Here is a 16238-nt window from a genome sequence, read left to right as displayed (position 1 = left end):
AGGCGGGGCTTCTGAGCGTGACCTGGAAATTGCCGTGCGACCCTCGTCCTCTTTAGGTCCGGCCCTCTGGGAAGATGGCTGCGGTGCAGGGACCTGAAGTTAAAGTGGACGACTGCGAGCCGAAACTGAGCAAAAAGTAAGTGTCGCAGCAGGTCATTAAAACCTTTGCTGTCGGAGAGTCTGAACTAGAAGGCGCCTCGAGGCTCCGGCCGAGGCGGCTGTGCCTGGGGCCTTCCTGCTGGTTCTCGTGAGTATGAACATGCTGGGACGTAGTCGCTGCGCCCCGAAACTACATCCCCCAGGATGCCCGGGGGCCCCCCGCTGGTTGGGTCCTTCCTCCTCGTACTCTTGGAGTAAGAATGCGGAGAACTGGGCGGGGACAGAGAAAAGCGAAATTTACTCCTTCCCTTTTCTCCGAGAAATGCGTTACTGTGCCACACCCCGGTAAAGAAGTTGGAGAAATGTTAAATACCCTAGCTTTTCAGAAGCACCTTCAACGTTCGAACTTTATGTATCAAAGGCCATTCTGAACCCTTTGTATTAAAGGGATCAGTTCTTAAACTGTGTCGTACACCTCTCCATATGGGTTAGAGCATTGTGAGTATGTCTGGCAGTAGAGACTGTCTTATTTAGCCGGGTACACCAAACTGCACTTAGCTCTGGTGGATGTATCTTTGTTAATCACTCCAAATCCTTGGAGTATGAAGGTGAATATAAATAAGTTAAGATTAGCCGCCCTTTCACTGACTGTGTCTTGTATTCTCTTAATACTACACTCCTTCTCAACCGGAGTTCTTCATAGAACATAGGTAATGATCTGAGTGACTAGTTCCTCAGTACGCCTAAGGACAGTACATAAATATAGTACCGTTCCAGAGGCATCGGAGAGAAGTTAGTTTATTGCATATAATGCCTGCTTTAGTGCATTTTTTTAGTTCTGTTTCTTAAGTGCTCTTGGAACTTCCTTGGTGTGAATCTTTAGTGAGCACCATTGTATGCCAGTTATTTTCTCCAAGTTTAAAAACAGGTAGGCTCCCTGCCAGGTGATTCATTCAAGGCCACATTTATTTTAAGGCAATAAAAAACATGATCTCTGTCGTTCTGTTGCCTTCCAGTGTTAATGTATAAACTTAATGTAGTCTAAGACTCTTTCTGAATTTCTTCTTTCCTCCTTGCTCCTGGAGCTCCAAACAAGGCTTGTCTTTGATTCAGGTGCTTTTGTGTGGCTTGTTTTTAGCTTCCTCTAGAGTTTGCAGTTGATGGTGATGTTTTGTATGCTTCCCATTGCCATCTTTGTGGACAGGTATTTCATCACCAAGAGAGAAACTACATGTCAGGGGCTTCAGAAACATTCCCATTTTCTAGACTGTTGTGAGCATTTCTACCCGTAAACCATTGACTGACTTGCTGTTGACCCCAAATAAGCACCATCTTACCATAGCCAGGAATGAGAACACTGTCAGTTAATTTGCAGCACAGTGAGTGTTACAGGGTTGATGTCAGTTGAGAGGGTCTTATGTAAAACGGGACACTAAAAGGTTTCGTAGCCTCGCCTTCTCCCCACACCCAACCCATAAGAGTAGGAGTGCTGGCTGGGAGTATGTGTACTGTCTGTCCCATCTGACACCACATCTCTGTGTTTCCTGTTAGGTGGTGGTAATCATTAGTTCCAGGGTAATCTGCCATGTTGACGCAAGCTGCTGTAAGGCTTGTTAGGGGGTCCCTGCGCCAAACGTCCTGGGCACAGTGGGGGCAGAGGGAGCTGCGCCTGTGTCAACTTGCTCTTTTGACAACGATTCACAAGGACAAGCCACTTTTTGATAAAAGAAGGTTGGTGCCCATTACCTTCTTTATTGCTCTGGGAGCAAAAATCCTTCCCTTACTTGGTTTCTTATCTGCTAAGCCTCTGGCTAAGTCTTTGGACTTGCTAATGAAACAACCCTGCTACCTACCAAAACCAATAGTCCTTTCTCAGTTTCTCTTTAATAAATTCAAATTCTCACTCCATAGATTTTTGGGATGACTTTTAGGTCTTATTCTAGAACAGTGCTGAGAACAAAACCCTTTATGAATAAAGAATTTCTAATGCAGGTTATTTTCCCTTCCCTCTCTTTCTGGAATTTCTTTGCTCCTGAGATTAACTTGGTTTCTAGTCTTAGTTCTTACTCCTAGGACCTTTTTGGATTATCCTCATTATTGATTTGACTTAAAGAGCAACATCCAGTTGAATGGAAAACAAGTTCATTATGTTAATGCCAGGAAGAACCAGAGAGGCTTCAATGCCCACTGACTGAATGACAGCACAATAAATCTAGCACACTGTTCTAGAAAGGTGGCTTCACAACTGCTACAAAACAGATTTTATCCAGAGACACTTACTTTGAGGCCCTCAGAGTCAGTTTTCTTACTTAAAAGATAATCATTTCAAATCTCCAATTAAGTTTTTTTAATTGAGTTATTCTAAACTCATAGATAATTTAAAATGGACCCTGAAGCCAAACAGTATGCAAGCCTGACTAAGGATCATCTGCCATGGTTCGTTATGACAGGATATTCAGTTAACATTGGTGGTTTAAAGGAATGATCAAGTCTATTTGAATAATGAGGGTATCCCTCTCTACCCAAATCTGTTTGGTTTCTGGGTTCAGATAGCAAGTTTTCAAGTTATTTAAACCAAGTTGTACCAATCGCTTTAGTTTTTGAGTCTCAGGTGACGAGTATAAAGAGTTTGAATAGTGAGAGATTTGACAAGAAATTTATCCACATCTGTAAAATTTCTGTCCTTGAGGCAGAGTGTGAAGGGTTAAGATAGGGATACCTAGAATGGTTCACATTTTGCATGGTTACTAAAATGCTAGGGGTGGGGTCATCTCTGTATGTATATTATCTCAATCCTCACAACATCTGGGGAGGAGGGTGTCTTATTATTTTACAGAAGAAATTAAGTTACTTGCCCAAAGTCACATAATTGGTAGGTAGGCGTGTCAGGATTTAGCCCCAGGCAGTCTGGCTCCAAAGATGGTATATTATCCCCTGTGCTATGCTGCTTTGTACACTATTCTACCCAATTTGTTGTCAAAGTCAGGCTCCATTGTGGAGAGTGAGGCCAATGCTGAGGGCCATTGTCAATGCCTTGATCAATGCTGGGGGAGAGATTGTCAGTGGAGTGTCTCCCTGAACTCTGAAGAGCCCCCTCTTCCTCACCCCACCCCAGACTAACCCACTCCTTTCGGGAGGGGAGAGAGATGACAGACAAAGCTAGAGATGTCACCTTATCACACATCAGATCTGGTGCTCTAGGAACTTCGTATTCTGCAGAGGAATCCAAACAACTAAGATTCAGTCCCTGGCCTCAAGGAGCTCCCAAGCCTGATTAGCTTGAGAAAAGCCTACCTTGCTGATTTTCTGGAAAACCTTTTTCCTATTCTAAATATAAATTAATATGTAGGGTTTTCTTTGTCCTTGTCTATCTTGATTTTAGTTGGGATCTAATGCCAAGGACCTCAGACTGGAAAAAAGAGACTGAGAAAGATCTTTCACATCTTTATTCTAAGTTTATTTTTTTCCCTTGTCTGTTTCACGTATAGAGTTCAGTGACTGAGAGACTAACAGTGGGCATGTAGAACTGGGCATGAGTGTTTCCCCAGGTTATTCATATTTTTGATAAGTAGCTATGGGGCAGATCATAGAGGACTCTTCAGGCACCTGTCACGTTGAACATTTTCATCTTCCTGACAGTGAGCTAAAGAGACGCCTGAAAGCTGAGAAGAAAATAGCAGAGAAGGAGGCCAAGCAGAAGGAGCTCAGTGAGAAACAACTAAGCCAGGCCGCTGCTGCTGCCACCAGCCACACTGCTGATAATGGTGTGGGTGCGGAGGAGGAGAGCTTGGACCCAAACGTGAGTCCTCGGGACCACTGCCCTGGCTGGGCATAGGGAAGCTTCTAATGCGGATTATGGCAAATTCCTTGGGACCAGTGATTAAGGAGATAAATAGGAACTGAAACAGGCACAGGGACGGATGAAGGTGGGCCCACCACTCCATCTGGTTAAAGGCACAGGCCCTGCGCATTCTTCTTGTCGACTACTTACAGATATTTGGGAGAATCCAGTACTTCCAAGTGACTGATCTTCCTTGGAGCTAGCTGGGCCTTATAGCAGCCCCAGAGAAAATGTCTCCCTAAACGTGGGCTGGGGTTTACTTTAGCCCAGAGATTGGCAAACTATGGCCCACAGGCCAAAGCCACCACTACCCCAATCCCTCCTCCCTGGTTTTATAAATAAAATTGTGTCGAAACACAGCCATGCCCATTTGTTTATATATGTCTAAGACTGCTTTCACACTGCAATAGAGTTGAGTAGTTACATCAGAATAAGTTTGCTGACCCCTGATATAGAATATTCCTTTTACACATCCTCGGCCCATGGGCCTGCCTTGGGGGAAAAGTCTGGTGTGTGGCCAGGGGCAGGAAAGTAGGAAGATAAGTGACTCACCATGCAGATGTGTCTACAAAAGTGGTAACCAGGGCCATCTGTACCAATTAAACATTATTTTAGGCAGAGATTTGATTTTTCTTTTTGTTGAATCTTGTTTTTTGGAATTCTGGCCTTTATTCCCAGCTGTGGATCTGGCCACCCTGCATATTTAAGTGCAAATCTCACTCCATATTCCAAGCCTATGATTTCAAGGATTCAGGTGGGTTGGTTAAAGAAACCTCACTGTATTGGGGCCCCTCTGAGGCAGAATACAGAACTCCATTAGACAAGCCTCTGGACTGACCATGTTCAACTTCTCAAAAGCTCTTTTGTTTTTTGTTTTTAACAGCAATACTTCAAAATCCGCAGCCAAGCAGTCCACCAGCTGAAGGTCAGTGGGGAAGACCCATACCCACACAAGTTCCACGTCGACATCTCGCTCACTCACTTTATCCAAGAATACAGTCACCTGCAGCCTGGGGAGCACCTGACTGACATCACCTTAAAGGTGGCAGGTAGGAAGATTCCCTGGCAGTTTGCTGAGCTCCCACAGCAGGCAGGCCTCTCCAGTTGCACAAAGGAAGGTCTGGGGTGGTCTTGCTCTCAAAAAGCTTAAGTCTGAGGCTACATTACTAGAGATGGCACCAGTATGTCTATTCACAGAAAGTAGAGCAGCCCTGAGGCATGAGGTCACATTCCAGTGGTGATGCTACAGAGGAAGGGGCATTCTTTGTGGGGGACCCCTGGCCTGATACTGCTACTCATTCACAGTCCTTTATGGGGACTTCCCTTCATCAGTGGGAGCCATGGCCCTGAGCTCCTAAAAACTGCAATCTGTGTTCCTAGACTACTTTACACTAGACTATTTTTCTAGAGCACTGTTATTTTGGAGTTTACTGTCTTGTGTGGGATCTTCTCCTTAATTTAAAAGATAATTAAATCCTGTCTTTCGTTTATACCTTCCCCCCCAAAAAATATATAAAACTATTTGTTGTAGAAAATTTAGAATGTTGAAACATTCAGAAAGGCAAAGAAAGAAAAGTTTGATTACCCATAATCCCACCACCCAGAGAGAACCCCTGCCAATACTTAAATGCTCCCCAAATTTCTTTTTCTTTAAAGTCCAGTGTTTTCACTAAAATATGTCTTGATGTTAGTTATTCTGGGTCAGTATTCTCAGGTACACAGTGTGCCCTTTATTTTTTTTTTAAATAAATTTATTCATTTTATTTATTTATTTGTGGGGTCTTCGTTGCTGCACACGGGCTTTCTCTAGTTGCGGCGAGCGGGGGCTACTCTTCATTGCGGTGCGCCGTCTTCTCATTGTGGTGGCTTCTCCTGTTGCACAGCACGGGCTCTAGGCGCATGAGCTTCAGTAATTGTGGCACGAGGACTCAGTAGTCGTGGCTTGCGGGCTCTAGAGCACAGGCTCAGTAGTTGTGGCGCACAGGCTTAGTTGCTCCGAGGCATGTGGGATCTTCCCGGACCAGGGCACGAACCAGTGTCCCCTGCATCGGCAGGTGTACTCTCAACCACTGCGCCACCAGGGAAGCCCCTGGGGCTCCTTTTTGTCTCTTTTTTTGTACTTTGATTTTTAAATTGTATCCTCCTTTCCAGTGTAATTCTCTTAAGGCATTATTTGTTGTATTTATTCACTCTTATTTCCTTCTAATTTAGGCTTCCTTTCTGAGATGATTTTTTCCTTTATTTCTAATTTTTTCAACGTGTCGTCTCATTTCTTAGTTTCTTCTAATTCTAATTTGTGTTCTTTCACATTTTGTGTCATATTCTTAATGTCTTTCAGCTCATGAAATAGAATTTTTTGCTTTTTCCTGAGCATGTCTTTCTAGTGCTTTTGTTGCCTGTGATGATGTTATTCTCCTTATTGTCTTTTTTTTAATTTAATAACTTTGGTATTTGACCTCACTACTTTTATGTTGTTTATTTTCATGTGAGATTAATTTTCTTCAGTGTTAAAAGGAAGCTTCGTTCAGATAGCTTTTCCACCTTCACTGAGCTCCCTCTTCTGTTGTTTTTGTGGAGCATTCGGAAATACAGCAGCTTACTTTCTGGGATTTTCAGGCTCTTCTCCTTTCTCGCTTTTGTTGGACCTTCTCTTTCCTTTGTTTCTGTTTTCTTGGTCTTGTTCAATTTTGTGGGACCTTGTCTTCGGAGAGATCCCTTGCTGTTAAATTTAGAGAGTTCTTGGGGGCTACACTAAAGGGCTTCATCCCCTAGACCTTAATGCAGCCAACTATATTGACTTGTATGTTAGTAAGCTGCTATCCTCTCCGTGTCCGCTGCTATCCTCCACTTAGCCCTGCCACATTTTCCAGTGAATACCTATGGCTTTTTGGCAGACTTCCAGTTCTCAGACCTGCCAGAGACTCCATTGCTTCCCATAGCTTTTTCCCATATAGAGGTCTTGGCGCCCTTAGTGGTTTTCCCCAGTGCCTGTATTTGGGGATTCTTGGGAATATCTTCCCACATAATTTTGTTGTAAATTTTGTCCATGGCTTTTTGGGCTTGCCTGTCTAATTGTGCTTTCATTTTTTTTTTTTTTTTTTTTTTTACTATTTATTTATTTGGTTGCACCAGGTCTTATTTGTGGCATGAGGGATCTAGTTCCCTGACCAGGGATCAAACCCAGGCCCCCTGCATTGGGAGCACAGAGTCTTAAACACTGGACCACCAGGGAAGTCCTTGTGCTTTCTATTTTTATGTGAAGATTTAGGAAGATCCCACAACTACGCTGCCATCAACATTCCAGGAATCCATTGAACACCTTTAAAAGCCAGATCTTCCTGTACATCTTTTAACTGGTTTAAATGAGGAGCCAACTTTGTCATGAAGAAAATGGCAGGGCTTAGGCCTCAGGCTAAAATCAAATTGTTCTAGTTTATATTCTGCTTGGGTGTAAAAACTGCAGAGGGAGCTTTTTTGGCACTGATATCATGAAATAGCTTCTGCTTCTGTCATTATTTTTGCTGTTCTCTAGGTAGGATCCATGCCAAAAGAGCTTCTGGGGGAAAGCTCATCTTCTATGACCTTCGAGGAGAGGGGGTCAAGTTACAAGTCATGGCCAATTCCAGGTATATAGAAATACCCAGTTACAGGCCTTTCTAGTTTGGCCCAGAGCAACATGACTGGGGACAAAGGCCCATATAGTCTTCTTTTCCCATAGGAAATTAAAGTTAAAGGGAGTGGTATATGGTTGGGAAAATAAAAGGGCCATCTGGTCACCTGAAGAATAAAGACTGATCTTGGGTTGTGGAGCAATTAAAAATAAAAGATAATACTTTTTAACAGTTGACCTTGAATCTGAGATTCTTCTTGGGTACACATTAACACTTTAGTGAGGGTTCCACAGTAAAACCAGTGGTCAGTTTTAATTTGGGATACTGTATACTGAATTATGTTTTCCATTTATTCAGGAATTATAAATCTGAAGAAGAATTTATTCGCATTAACAACAAACTGCGCCGGGGAGACATAATTGGAGTTCAGGGCAATCCTGGGAAAACCAAGAAGGGCGAGCTGAGCATCATTCCCTATGAAGTCACACTGCTGTCTCCCTGCTTGCATATGTTACCTCATCTTCACTTTGGCCTCAAAGACAAGGTAGGGGCTTCCCTGGTGGCGCAGTGGTTGAGAGTCCGCCTGCCGATGCAGGGGACACAGGTTCGTGCCCCGGTCTGGGAAGATCCCACATGCCGCGGAGCGGCTGGGCCCGTGAGCCATGGCCGCTGAGCCTGTGCGTCCGGAGCCTGTGCTCTGCAACGGGAGAGGCCGCAGCAGTGAGAGGCCCGCGTACCGCAAAAAAAAAAAAAAAAAAAAAAAAAAAAGACAAGGTAATTTTTCGTGGCCCCCTGGCTCTGGTTTATCATACCATTGAATCAAACGCATCAGTGATTTTTATCTGTTACTTTTCATTTAGGAAACACGGTTTCGTCAGAGATACTTGGACTTGATCCTGAATGACTTTGTGAGGCAGAAGTTTATCATCCGCTCTAAGATCATCACATACATAAGACATTTCTTGGATGAGTTGGGATTCCTAGAGGTGATGGAAAGTTCTTACCTGACATGATGAGCTGCATTCTTTGCTTGCCTCTTACTCTTCTTCCCTTCCCTTCTCCTCAGGCACATCCTGTGTCAGTATCCTTCATGCTCAGTGAAAAGTCTCCTCTTGCCAGTGTCTTTGTTCCACCTTGTTTATTTAGTGCCCTGATTAGGAAGGTAGGACAGGACTTCTAAGATAATGGACAAAGTAGAGGGCCATCCACATGCTAACAATGCCATGTTCAATGTGTTATCAACTCATTTTGCTTTTTTGTAGCATTAAAAAATATTTTTCTTGATTTTTATTCAACTTATTTAAACTAAAAAATGTTGTTTAGGAAAATTTGTAGAGCAAAAGAAAAAAATTTTATTTTCTAATTTTATGAGAAAGGTGAGTACCTATTACCATACAACAAATTCAAACAATAAAGAAATAAATAGAAGCAAAACTGAAAGTCCCCTTTCATTTTTTCCCAGCTAATGTCCCTCTCCAAACTTGAATTTGAGGTGGCACAGTGGTTAAGGCTGCGCTCCCGATGCAGGGGTCCAAGGTTCAATCCCTGGTCAAGGAACTAGGTCCCACATGCGTGCCGCAACTAAGAGTTTGCATGCCACCACTAAGGAACTCTCGAGCCTCAACTGAGGAGCCTGCGTGCTGCAACTAAGACCCAGCGCAACCAGATAAATAATAAATAAATATATTTTTTTAAAGAAACAACTTGAATATGTATCCTTCCTCACCATTTGCTCTGCATATTTATAATACCTCCACTCCTGTGCATGTTGCAGGTGGGGTACATGTGTAAGTGTTTTAGCAGGGTTTTATTTTTTGCTTTAAACATAAGTGAAATCACATCGTATGTATTATAATGAACCTCACACACACACACACACATACACGATATATTCTGGGACCCTTTGCATGTCCATATATATGTGTGTATGTATATTCCTTTTTGATGCTTTATAATTATTTCCCCTATTGATAGTTTAAGTTTCTGATTTTCTTCAGTAATGTTTTAGTGAACATCTTTGTACACATGGACAGGTGTTTCTGTAGGATGGATTTCTAGAAGTAGAATAAGTCAAGGGGTATAAGCAGTTACAATTTTTAATAAATACTGCAAACTGAACTCAAGAAAGGCTGTACCCATTTAGAGTCCCACTAACAGCTTGTGAAAGTTTATGGTACTGTGTTAATGGTGTTTGGTATTAATAGAGACTCTATTCTAGAAAATCAAGCTATCTACTTTTTTTGTCAAGCACCTATGCATTATTATTGAACTTAACTTTTACTTGGGATATAGTAGGCTTAGCTTATCACATTCAAAGCCTGAGCCATTCCCAAGAACTCTAGTTTGAGGACCTCTGTCTGTGAACTAAATGTTTTTCCTCTCTTTTAGGTTGAAACTCCCATGATGAACATCATCCCAGGGGGAGCTGTGGCCAAGCCTTTTATCACCTACCACAACGAGCTGGACATGAATTTATATATGAGGATTGCTCCAGAACTCTACCATAAGGTAGTCAATAAGAAGATGCCCTGTGTCCTTAGAGAAGTAGAAGGCTGAAAAATACTGGCTAGACAGGTACAGTCAGAAATAAGAGGAACATTGAGGGTAGAACAACCAGGAGAGGGTTCTAAATTGTCAGGCTTCTGAGTGTTACATTTCTGGAATTTATCTATAGGATCAGTAGAGCATTATAGGGCAAAGGGGGTATCTTTCCTAGGTGTACCGATCCTCTTAACATACTTTGTTTCCCATAATCTCATAATACTTTTAAGTTTATAATCCTTGGATTAAATTTGATTTTAGTCTTTTGTAGAAGAATGAGTTGAATCTCTGTCTGAAAGTTGGAAATATCCTCAAATCACCAGAATAAATATCGAAGACTGTGTCGTTTAAGATTCTTACTTGCAAACGACAAAACCTGTTAATGGTGTTTAAGCAAAAAAAAAAAAAAATGTATTCGAATATATAAGGAAGCTTACAATTTCCAGGAAGATCAGAGAATCAGGCTTGGAGGCCACACAACTGAAATGATTCTGAATCATATCACTGTGCTGTTCGCATGAAGAACCCAGTATCTTCCAGTCAGGACCGTTACCACAACTCATAAGCTTGGCACTAGGCACAGGTCATTGCCATTGGGACTTCTGCAGTTACTGCCTCTATAAGCCAGATATCTCTGGCCCCCTTCACCAGAAGGGATTCTGTGCAACACTGCATCTTCTTTGCATGTTGAAGTCTCACAGGTTGGGCAACTTACGTCACATGCCTACATCCTAACCCCAGAAGAGGCTTCTTTCTTGGGGAGGCTCACACTCACAAGATGGGGGACACCCCAGACAAAGGACGAGAGTTCAGTGATCCTGGACAGCCAGAATGATGACTATCCACGAAGGCCTAAAGAGAGTAAGGCACTCAGCATTTGGCTAGAGACCTGAAAGCATGCCTTGAGCTGTGAAATCCAAGTTACAGCTTTTGTAGGCAGACACTTTCCCTAGCCAGTAAGACAAGATTAGCTGCCATGACCACGGCCGTGTGTTGTTATTAGATGCTGGTGGTTGGTGGCATTGACCGGATTTATGAAATCGGACGCCAGTTCCGGAATGAAGGAATTGATTTGACTCACAATCCTGAGTTCACCACCTGTGAATTCTACATGGCCTATGCAGACTATCATGATCTCATGGAAATCACAGAGAAGATGATTTCAGGTGACCCCTCCTGTCCCTTTGTCTTTCACACGTATCTGCAGGGCTGGTGTGCCTCTTTCAGTTGGACTTCCTGTTGGTCCTCTTTTTTTTTTTTTTTTTTTTTTTTTTTGCGGTATGCGGGCCTTTCACTGTTGTGGCCTCTCCAGTTGCAGAGCACAGTCATCCAGACGCGCAGGCTCAGCGGCCATGGCTCACGGGCCCAGCCGCTCCGCGGCATATGGGATCTTCCCAGACCGGGGCACGAACCCGCGTCCCCTGCGTCGGCAGGCAGAATCCCAACCACTGCGCCACCAGGGAAGCCCTGTTGGTCCTCTTTAAATGACACATTTCTTTCCCAGGGATGGTGAAACACATTACAGGCAGTTACAAGGTCACCTATCATCCAGATGGCCCAGAGGGCCAAGCCTGTGAGATTGACTTCACCCCACCCTTCCGGAAAATCAGCATGGTCGAAGAGCTGGAGAAAGCCCTGGGCGTGAAGCTGCCAGAAACTAAGCTCTTCGAAACGGAAGGTAAAGTGATGCACTCCTTCACTCTAGGGCCCTCCTTCCTGTTCAGCTCTGAATTAGATTAGGTCAGGGCTAGAATCTCCCATGTTATTCTCTTTATATACCTCTTAATGGGGTAGTGTGATGTCTTCTGTCCTAACTTGTATGTTTGCATTACAGAAACTCGCAAAATTCTAGATGATATCTGTGTGGCAAAAGCTGTTGAATGCCCTCCACCTCGGACGACAGCCAGGCTCCTTGATAAGGTGAAAGGCCGTGCACTTCTAGTACATGCCCTCATCCAGTGGTAACGCCCCTTCCTCACTATGAAGGTGAACTCCACTGTAGAGAATGAACTTCTACAGCTTCACAGAGGAAAGCTCTAATGAGAGAACAAGTTTTGAACTCCTGCTGTACTAAGCTCTGTGCCAAATAGTTATGTTCGTTACCTTATTACTAACCATTGAGAAGCTTAGGATAAACCTCTATAGCATCAGGTATAGGGTTGGGGTCCGAGGCCTCTACCACCAAGACGGAGACGATCAAAATGCCATTTAGAAGGGCTCTCTAACTCTGCTTTCTCCTTAAGCTTGTTGGGGAGTTCCTGGAAGTGACGTGCATCAATCCTACGTTCATCTGTGATCACCCGCAGATAATGAGTCCTCTGGCCAAATGGTAAGATAAAGCACGGTGTTGCAGTTACCTGTTGCTGCATAACCTCAGAGCTTAGCGGCATAAAACAGTTTATTCTCAGGAGTTTGTGGGTAGTCTTTCTGCTCTACGTGGTGTTGGCTAGGGTAACTCAAGTGGCTTTTTTCAACTGGGAACTCTGCCAGGGCACCTTGCATCTCCTCCACATGGGATCTCATCCTCTGGGGCCTCTCTGGCAGCGTAGCCAGGGTTCCAAGTGGAAGCATTCCAAAAGAATAAATCCTGATGTGCAAACACATATCAAGCCTCTGCTGATGTCCATTGGCCAGAGCAAGTCATATGGGCAGCCCAGAGTCGGTGTGGCAGGGACTACAGAAGGGCATGAATACAGGGGGTATGGTTCAGTGTATCAGTCTATCACACAGCCTGTTGTGAAGATAATTAAAGCTTCTTTGTCTCTAACCCTCCTCACTAATGTACCAAATGATTTGGTGCCAAGAATGCATGCAGGCTATGGGTCACAATCAGTAACAATTTTGAGTCAACTAGATTTCAGGAATCCTTGTTTGTACCAGATGTTCTTGCTGAACCTGCATATTCACCCTCCCCTTTGGTCTCCTGTCCCCAGGCACCGCTCTAAAGAGGGTCTGACTGAACGCTTTGAGCTATTTGTCATGAAAAAGGAAATATGCAATGCCTACACTGAGCTGAATGACCCTGTGCGACAGCGGCAGCTTTTTGAAGAACAGGCCAAGGTAAGGAAGGAATGTGTGCCCACTCACCAGAAGATATCAGCCTTAACCCTGGTCTGTGTCTTGTCTGCAACTCCTGGTGACTTCAGCACAATGAAGGATGAAAGCCACAGGCTTCACTGGAGGAAGTCACATTTCAAGATGGAGAACTTGACTAGTTTGGGCCCTAGAATTTCTATATAAATGGAGCTTAGGCATGAATATCTGTTTGAGAAGTGTGACACCTGACAAGAACATAATTTTTCTTAGATGGTACATTTATTGAGGGGGCGTGAGGATGAGAAGCCACAGCACCCACAGGCTGCCTATACTAGCACTGCCACTGATGGGTGGTTCAGGAAGTGGGAGGAAGACTGTTGGGAACCATCAGAGTCTCTGAAAGAAAATGCGTTTCGCTGGACTCGAAGAGACCCAGGCAGTAGAAGTATTTTCATTTCGCAGAGAAATTTGCATGTGTTCTGAGGTAGAATTCATCAGTCCTGACCTCCAGGTCTTTGAAAGAAATGACTCCATCCTGGAGTTACTGGGAAACCAATTCCCAGCAAGTGCTGGGTGTCCAGAGCATCCCTGGAATGATAACGCCTCTGGACATTTTCACGTGCTCACTCAGACGCTGAGAGAGCACAGCCTAGAACGACGTCGCTGTGTGGTTCTCCTCTTCCAGGCCAAAGCTGCTGGCGATGATGAGGCCATGTTCATAGATGAAACCTTCTGCACTGCCCTGGAATACGGGCTGCCCCCGACAGGTGGCTGGGGCATGGGCATCGACCGTGTCACCATGTTTCTCACAGACTCCAATAACATCAAGGTACGAGGAGACCCTGAACACAGCACCACTGTGTTGGAAGCGGGGTGTGGTGGGCCTGGAGTATAAAGAGAGGGCTTTGGGCTAGGAGGAGGGGCAGGCAGAGAAGTTACAGGTGACTTCACAAGAGGAGGGGCAGAGCATCTGACCTTACAGAATTTGGGGGGTTTTCAACCTGAGGCAGAAGAAATACTGATTGTTCACATTTCTTAAGGATCCAAGGAACCTGCTCAGCCATCTACATGCATTACCTCATTTAGCTTAAGTCAGCTTATGATGTGTAGAAACTGTTGCTATCCCATGTTTATGGTTGAGGACATCATATTTGAAGAGAACCTCTCTGTTTGTTCCTTCTTTTGACATCGTACCCTAGGCAGCACTGTGCATTTCTTTTCCATCCTCTGTAACTGAGAGGGACTGAATTGAAATAAAAGAACACAGATCTCCGGGTTTTGGTGATAACAGTAATGAGGGGAGAAAGGAGTAGGTGGATAGCCAGGAAAAAGTGTGTCTTAGCTTCAGAATGCATTCTCTCTCCTGTAGGAAGTGCTTCTGTTTCCCGCCATGAAACCCGAAGACAAGAAGGAGAATGTAGCCACCACTGATGGACTGGAAAGCACAGCAGCCGGCACTTCTGTCTAGAAAACAATAACAGCAAGTCGTATGACTTGGGCATCTTTGCGTTTGTGCAGAAGATCAAGGACTGCGAGGGAATTCCTGTGTGTGTTGCTATCTGTTTGACTATCACATTTCATGTCAGCCATCAAAAGAGAGAAGAGGAATTAAGAATTCCTTTTTACTCCTTGTTACCAAATAAACCATTTGTCTCTACTCCTGTCTCATCACTCTTTTTACTTTTGGAATATCATCTTATTTCTCAGACAGCTGATATAATGAATGTTTAGGATTATACCACTTTATTCATTCAACAAATTTATATTAATGTCTGCTCTGTGCCAGCCATTGTTCCAAGGGATTGGGGACACACCAGTGAACAGAAGCCAAGTTCCTGCTTTTGTGGAACCTATACTCTTGCTTTAGGGGCAGGAGTTTGGGGGGCAACTAAACAAATAAGAAACAAGTAAATCCATATTTGTGATAGTGATGCATGCTAAGAAGAAACATGAAGCAGGGAAAGGGGACAGAGGTGCTATTATATTTTATTTTAAAGTCTTTATTGAATTTGTTAACAATATTGCTTCTGCTTTATGTTTTGGTTTTTTGGCCACGAGGCATGTGGAGTCTTAGCTCCCCGACCAGGGATCCAACCACCCCCTGCATTGGAAGGTGAAGTCTTAACCACTGGACCTCCAGGGAAGTCCCCAGAGGTGCTATTTTAGATAGAAGTGATGGAGGCAGTGCTACGTTGCATATGTGGTCAGGGAAGACCTCTTCTAGGTGACATTTAAGTAGAGATCCGCAAACAGAGATCTGAGTGGAAAAGGGGTGATTCAGACTACAGGGCTGCATTTTTGAGGAACAGCAAAGGGGTCTGGTTTGGCCGGAGAGGAGAAAGTAAAGATCAGTAAGGGGCCAGATCATGCAGGCATCTGTAAGCCATGCAAAGGAGTATGTATTTTATTATGAGTGAGGTGTGAAGCCATTGGAGGGTTTTGAGCAGTGTTGTTTTGTTTGTTTGTTGGCCACACCACGTATGGCATGTGGGGTCTTAGTTCCCCAACCAGGGATCGAACCCATGCCCTCTGCATTGGAAGCATGGAGTCTTAGCCACTGGACCACCAGGGAAGTTCCCTTGAGCATTGTTTTTATTTTTTTATTTATTTATTTTTTTTGAGCAGTGTTTTTAAAAGATTGTTCTAGTTAGCATGTGGAAAGCAAGAGTGAAAGGGAGACAGTGGCACTGCAGCAGTGGGCTGAGGAGAGATGATGGCTGAGCCTTGGGTGGTATAAAGTGATGGTGATGGTTGAGCCATTGGACTTTGCCTGTGTTCCTGAGGTCAACAGAATCTGCTGTCAGTGTGGGTTATAAGAAGAGGAATCAATGATAATTTCAAGGTTTGGGGCCTGACCAACTGGAAAGTAGAGTTGTCATTGACTTGAGATAGAAAAAACTTGAGGAAGTGCAGGTTTGAGAAGGAAGGTTGAGTGTTTGGTTTTGGACATAATTAAATTTAACATACTTGTTAGATATTGGGTGGGAAGAGTGAATAGGATGCTGAATAGTGAGTCTGGTGTATTCTCATTTTCAGCACAGTTCAATTGAGCTAAGAATGACAAGGATACGGCTGGGGACCTGCTGTTAAAAGAGAGCCCGTGACACAGG

General features: G+C 43.9%; 1 protein-coding gene across 2 annotated transcripts; it reads left to right on the top strand.

Annotated features, from left to right (window-relative positions):
- The first annotated feature begins 3 nt into the window (after window positions 1-3).
- Window positions 4-14785, top strand: KARS1 (lysyl-tRNA synthetase 1). Of its 2 annotated transcripts, XM_030863295.2 has the most exons (15): window positions 24-136; window positions 1651-1830; window positions 3739-3898; window positions 4824-4989; window positions 7473-7566; window positions 7909-8095; window positions 8412-8537; window positions 9940-10059; window positions 11096-11258; window positions 11597-11770; window positions 11927-12012; window positions 12336-12421; window positions 13026-13152; window positions 13814-13957; window positions 14498-14785. In XM_030863295.2, the coding sequence occupies exons 2-15, from the start codon at window positions 1685-1687 to the stop codon at window positions 14594-14596; spliced, it is 1878 nt and encodes a 625-aa protein (XP_030719155.1). In that variant the 5' UTR covers window positions 24-136; window positions 1651-1684; the 3' UTR covers window positions 14597-14785. The 2 variants fall into 2 exon arrangements, with proteins under 2 accessions (XP_060144939.1, XP_030719155.1); XM_060288956.1 differs by lacking the exon at window positions 1651-1830 and having other exon boundaries at window positions 4-136.
- Window positions 14786-16238: the final 1453 nt, after the last annotated feature.

This window comes from Globicephala melas, chromosome 19, assembly GCF_963455315.2.
Source record: "Globicephala melas chromosome 19, mGloMel1.2, whole genome shotgun sequence".
In the NCBI taxonomy this organism is placed as follows: domain Eukaryota; kingdom Metazoa; phylum Chordata; class Mammalia; order Artiodactyla; family Delphinidae; genus Globicephala; species Globicephala melas.
Note: the sequence above shows the minus strand (reverse complement) of the source record. Positions and strands in the feature narration are given on the sequence as shown.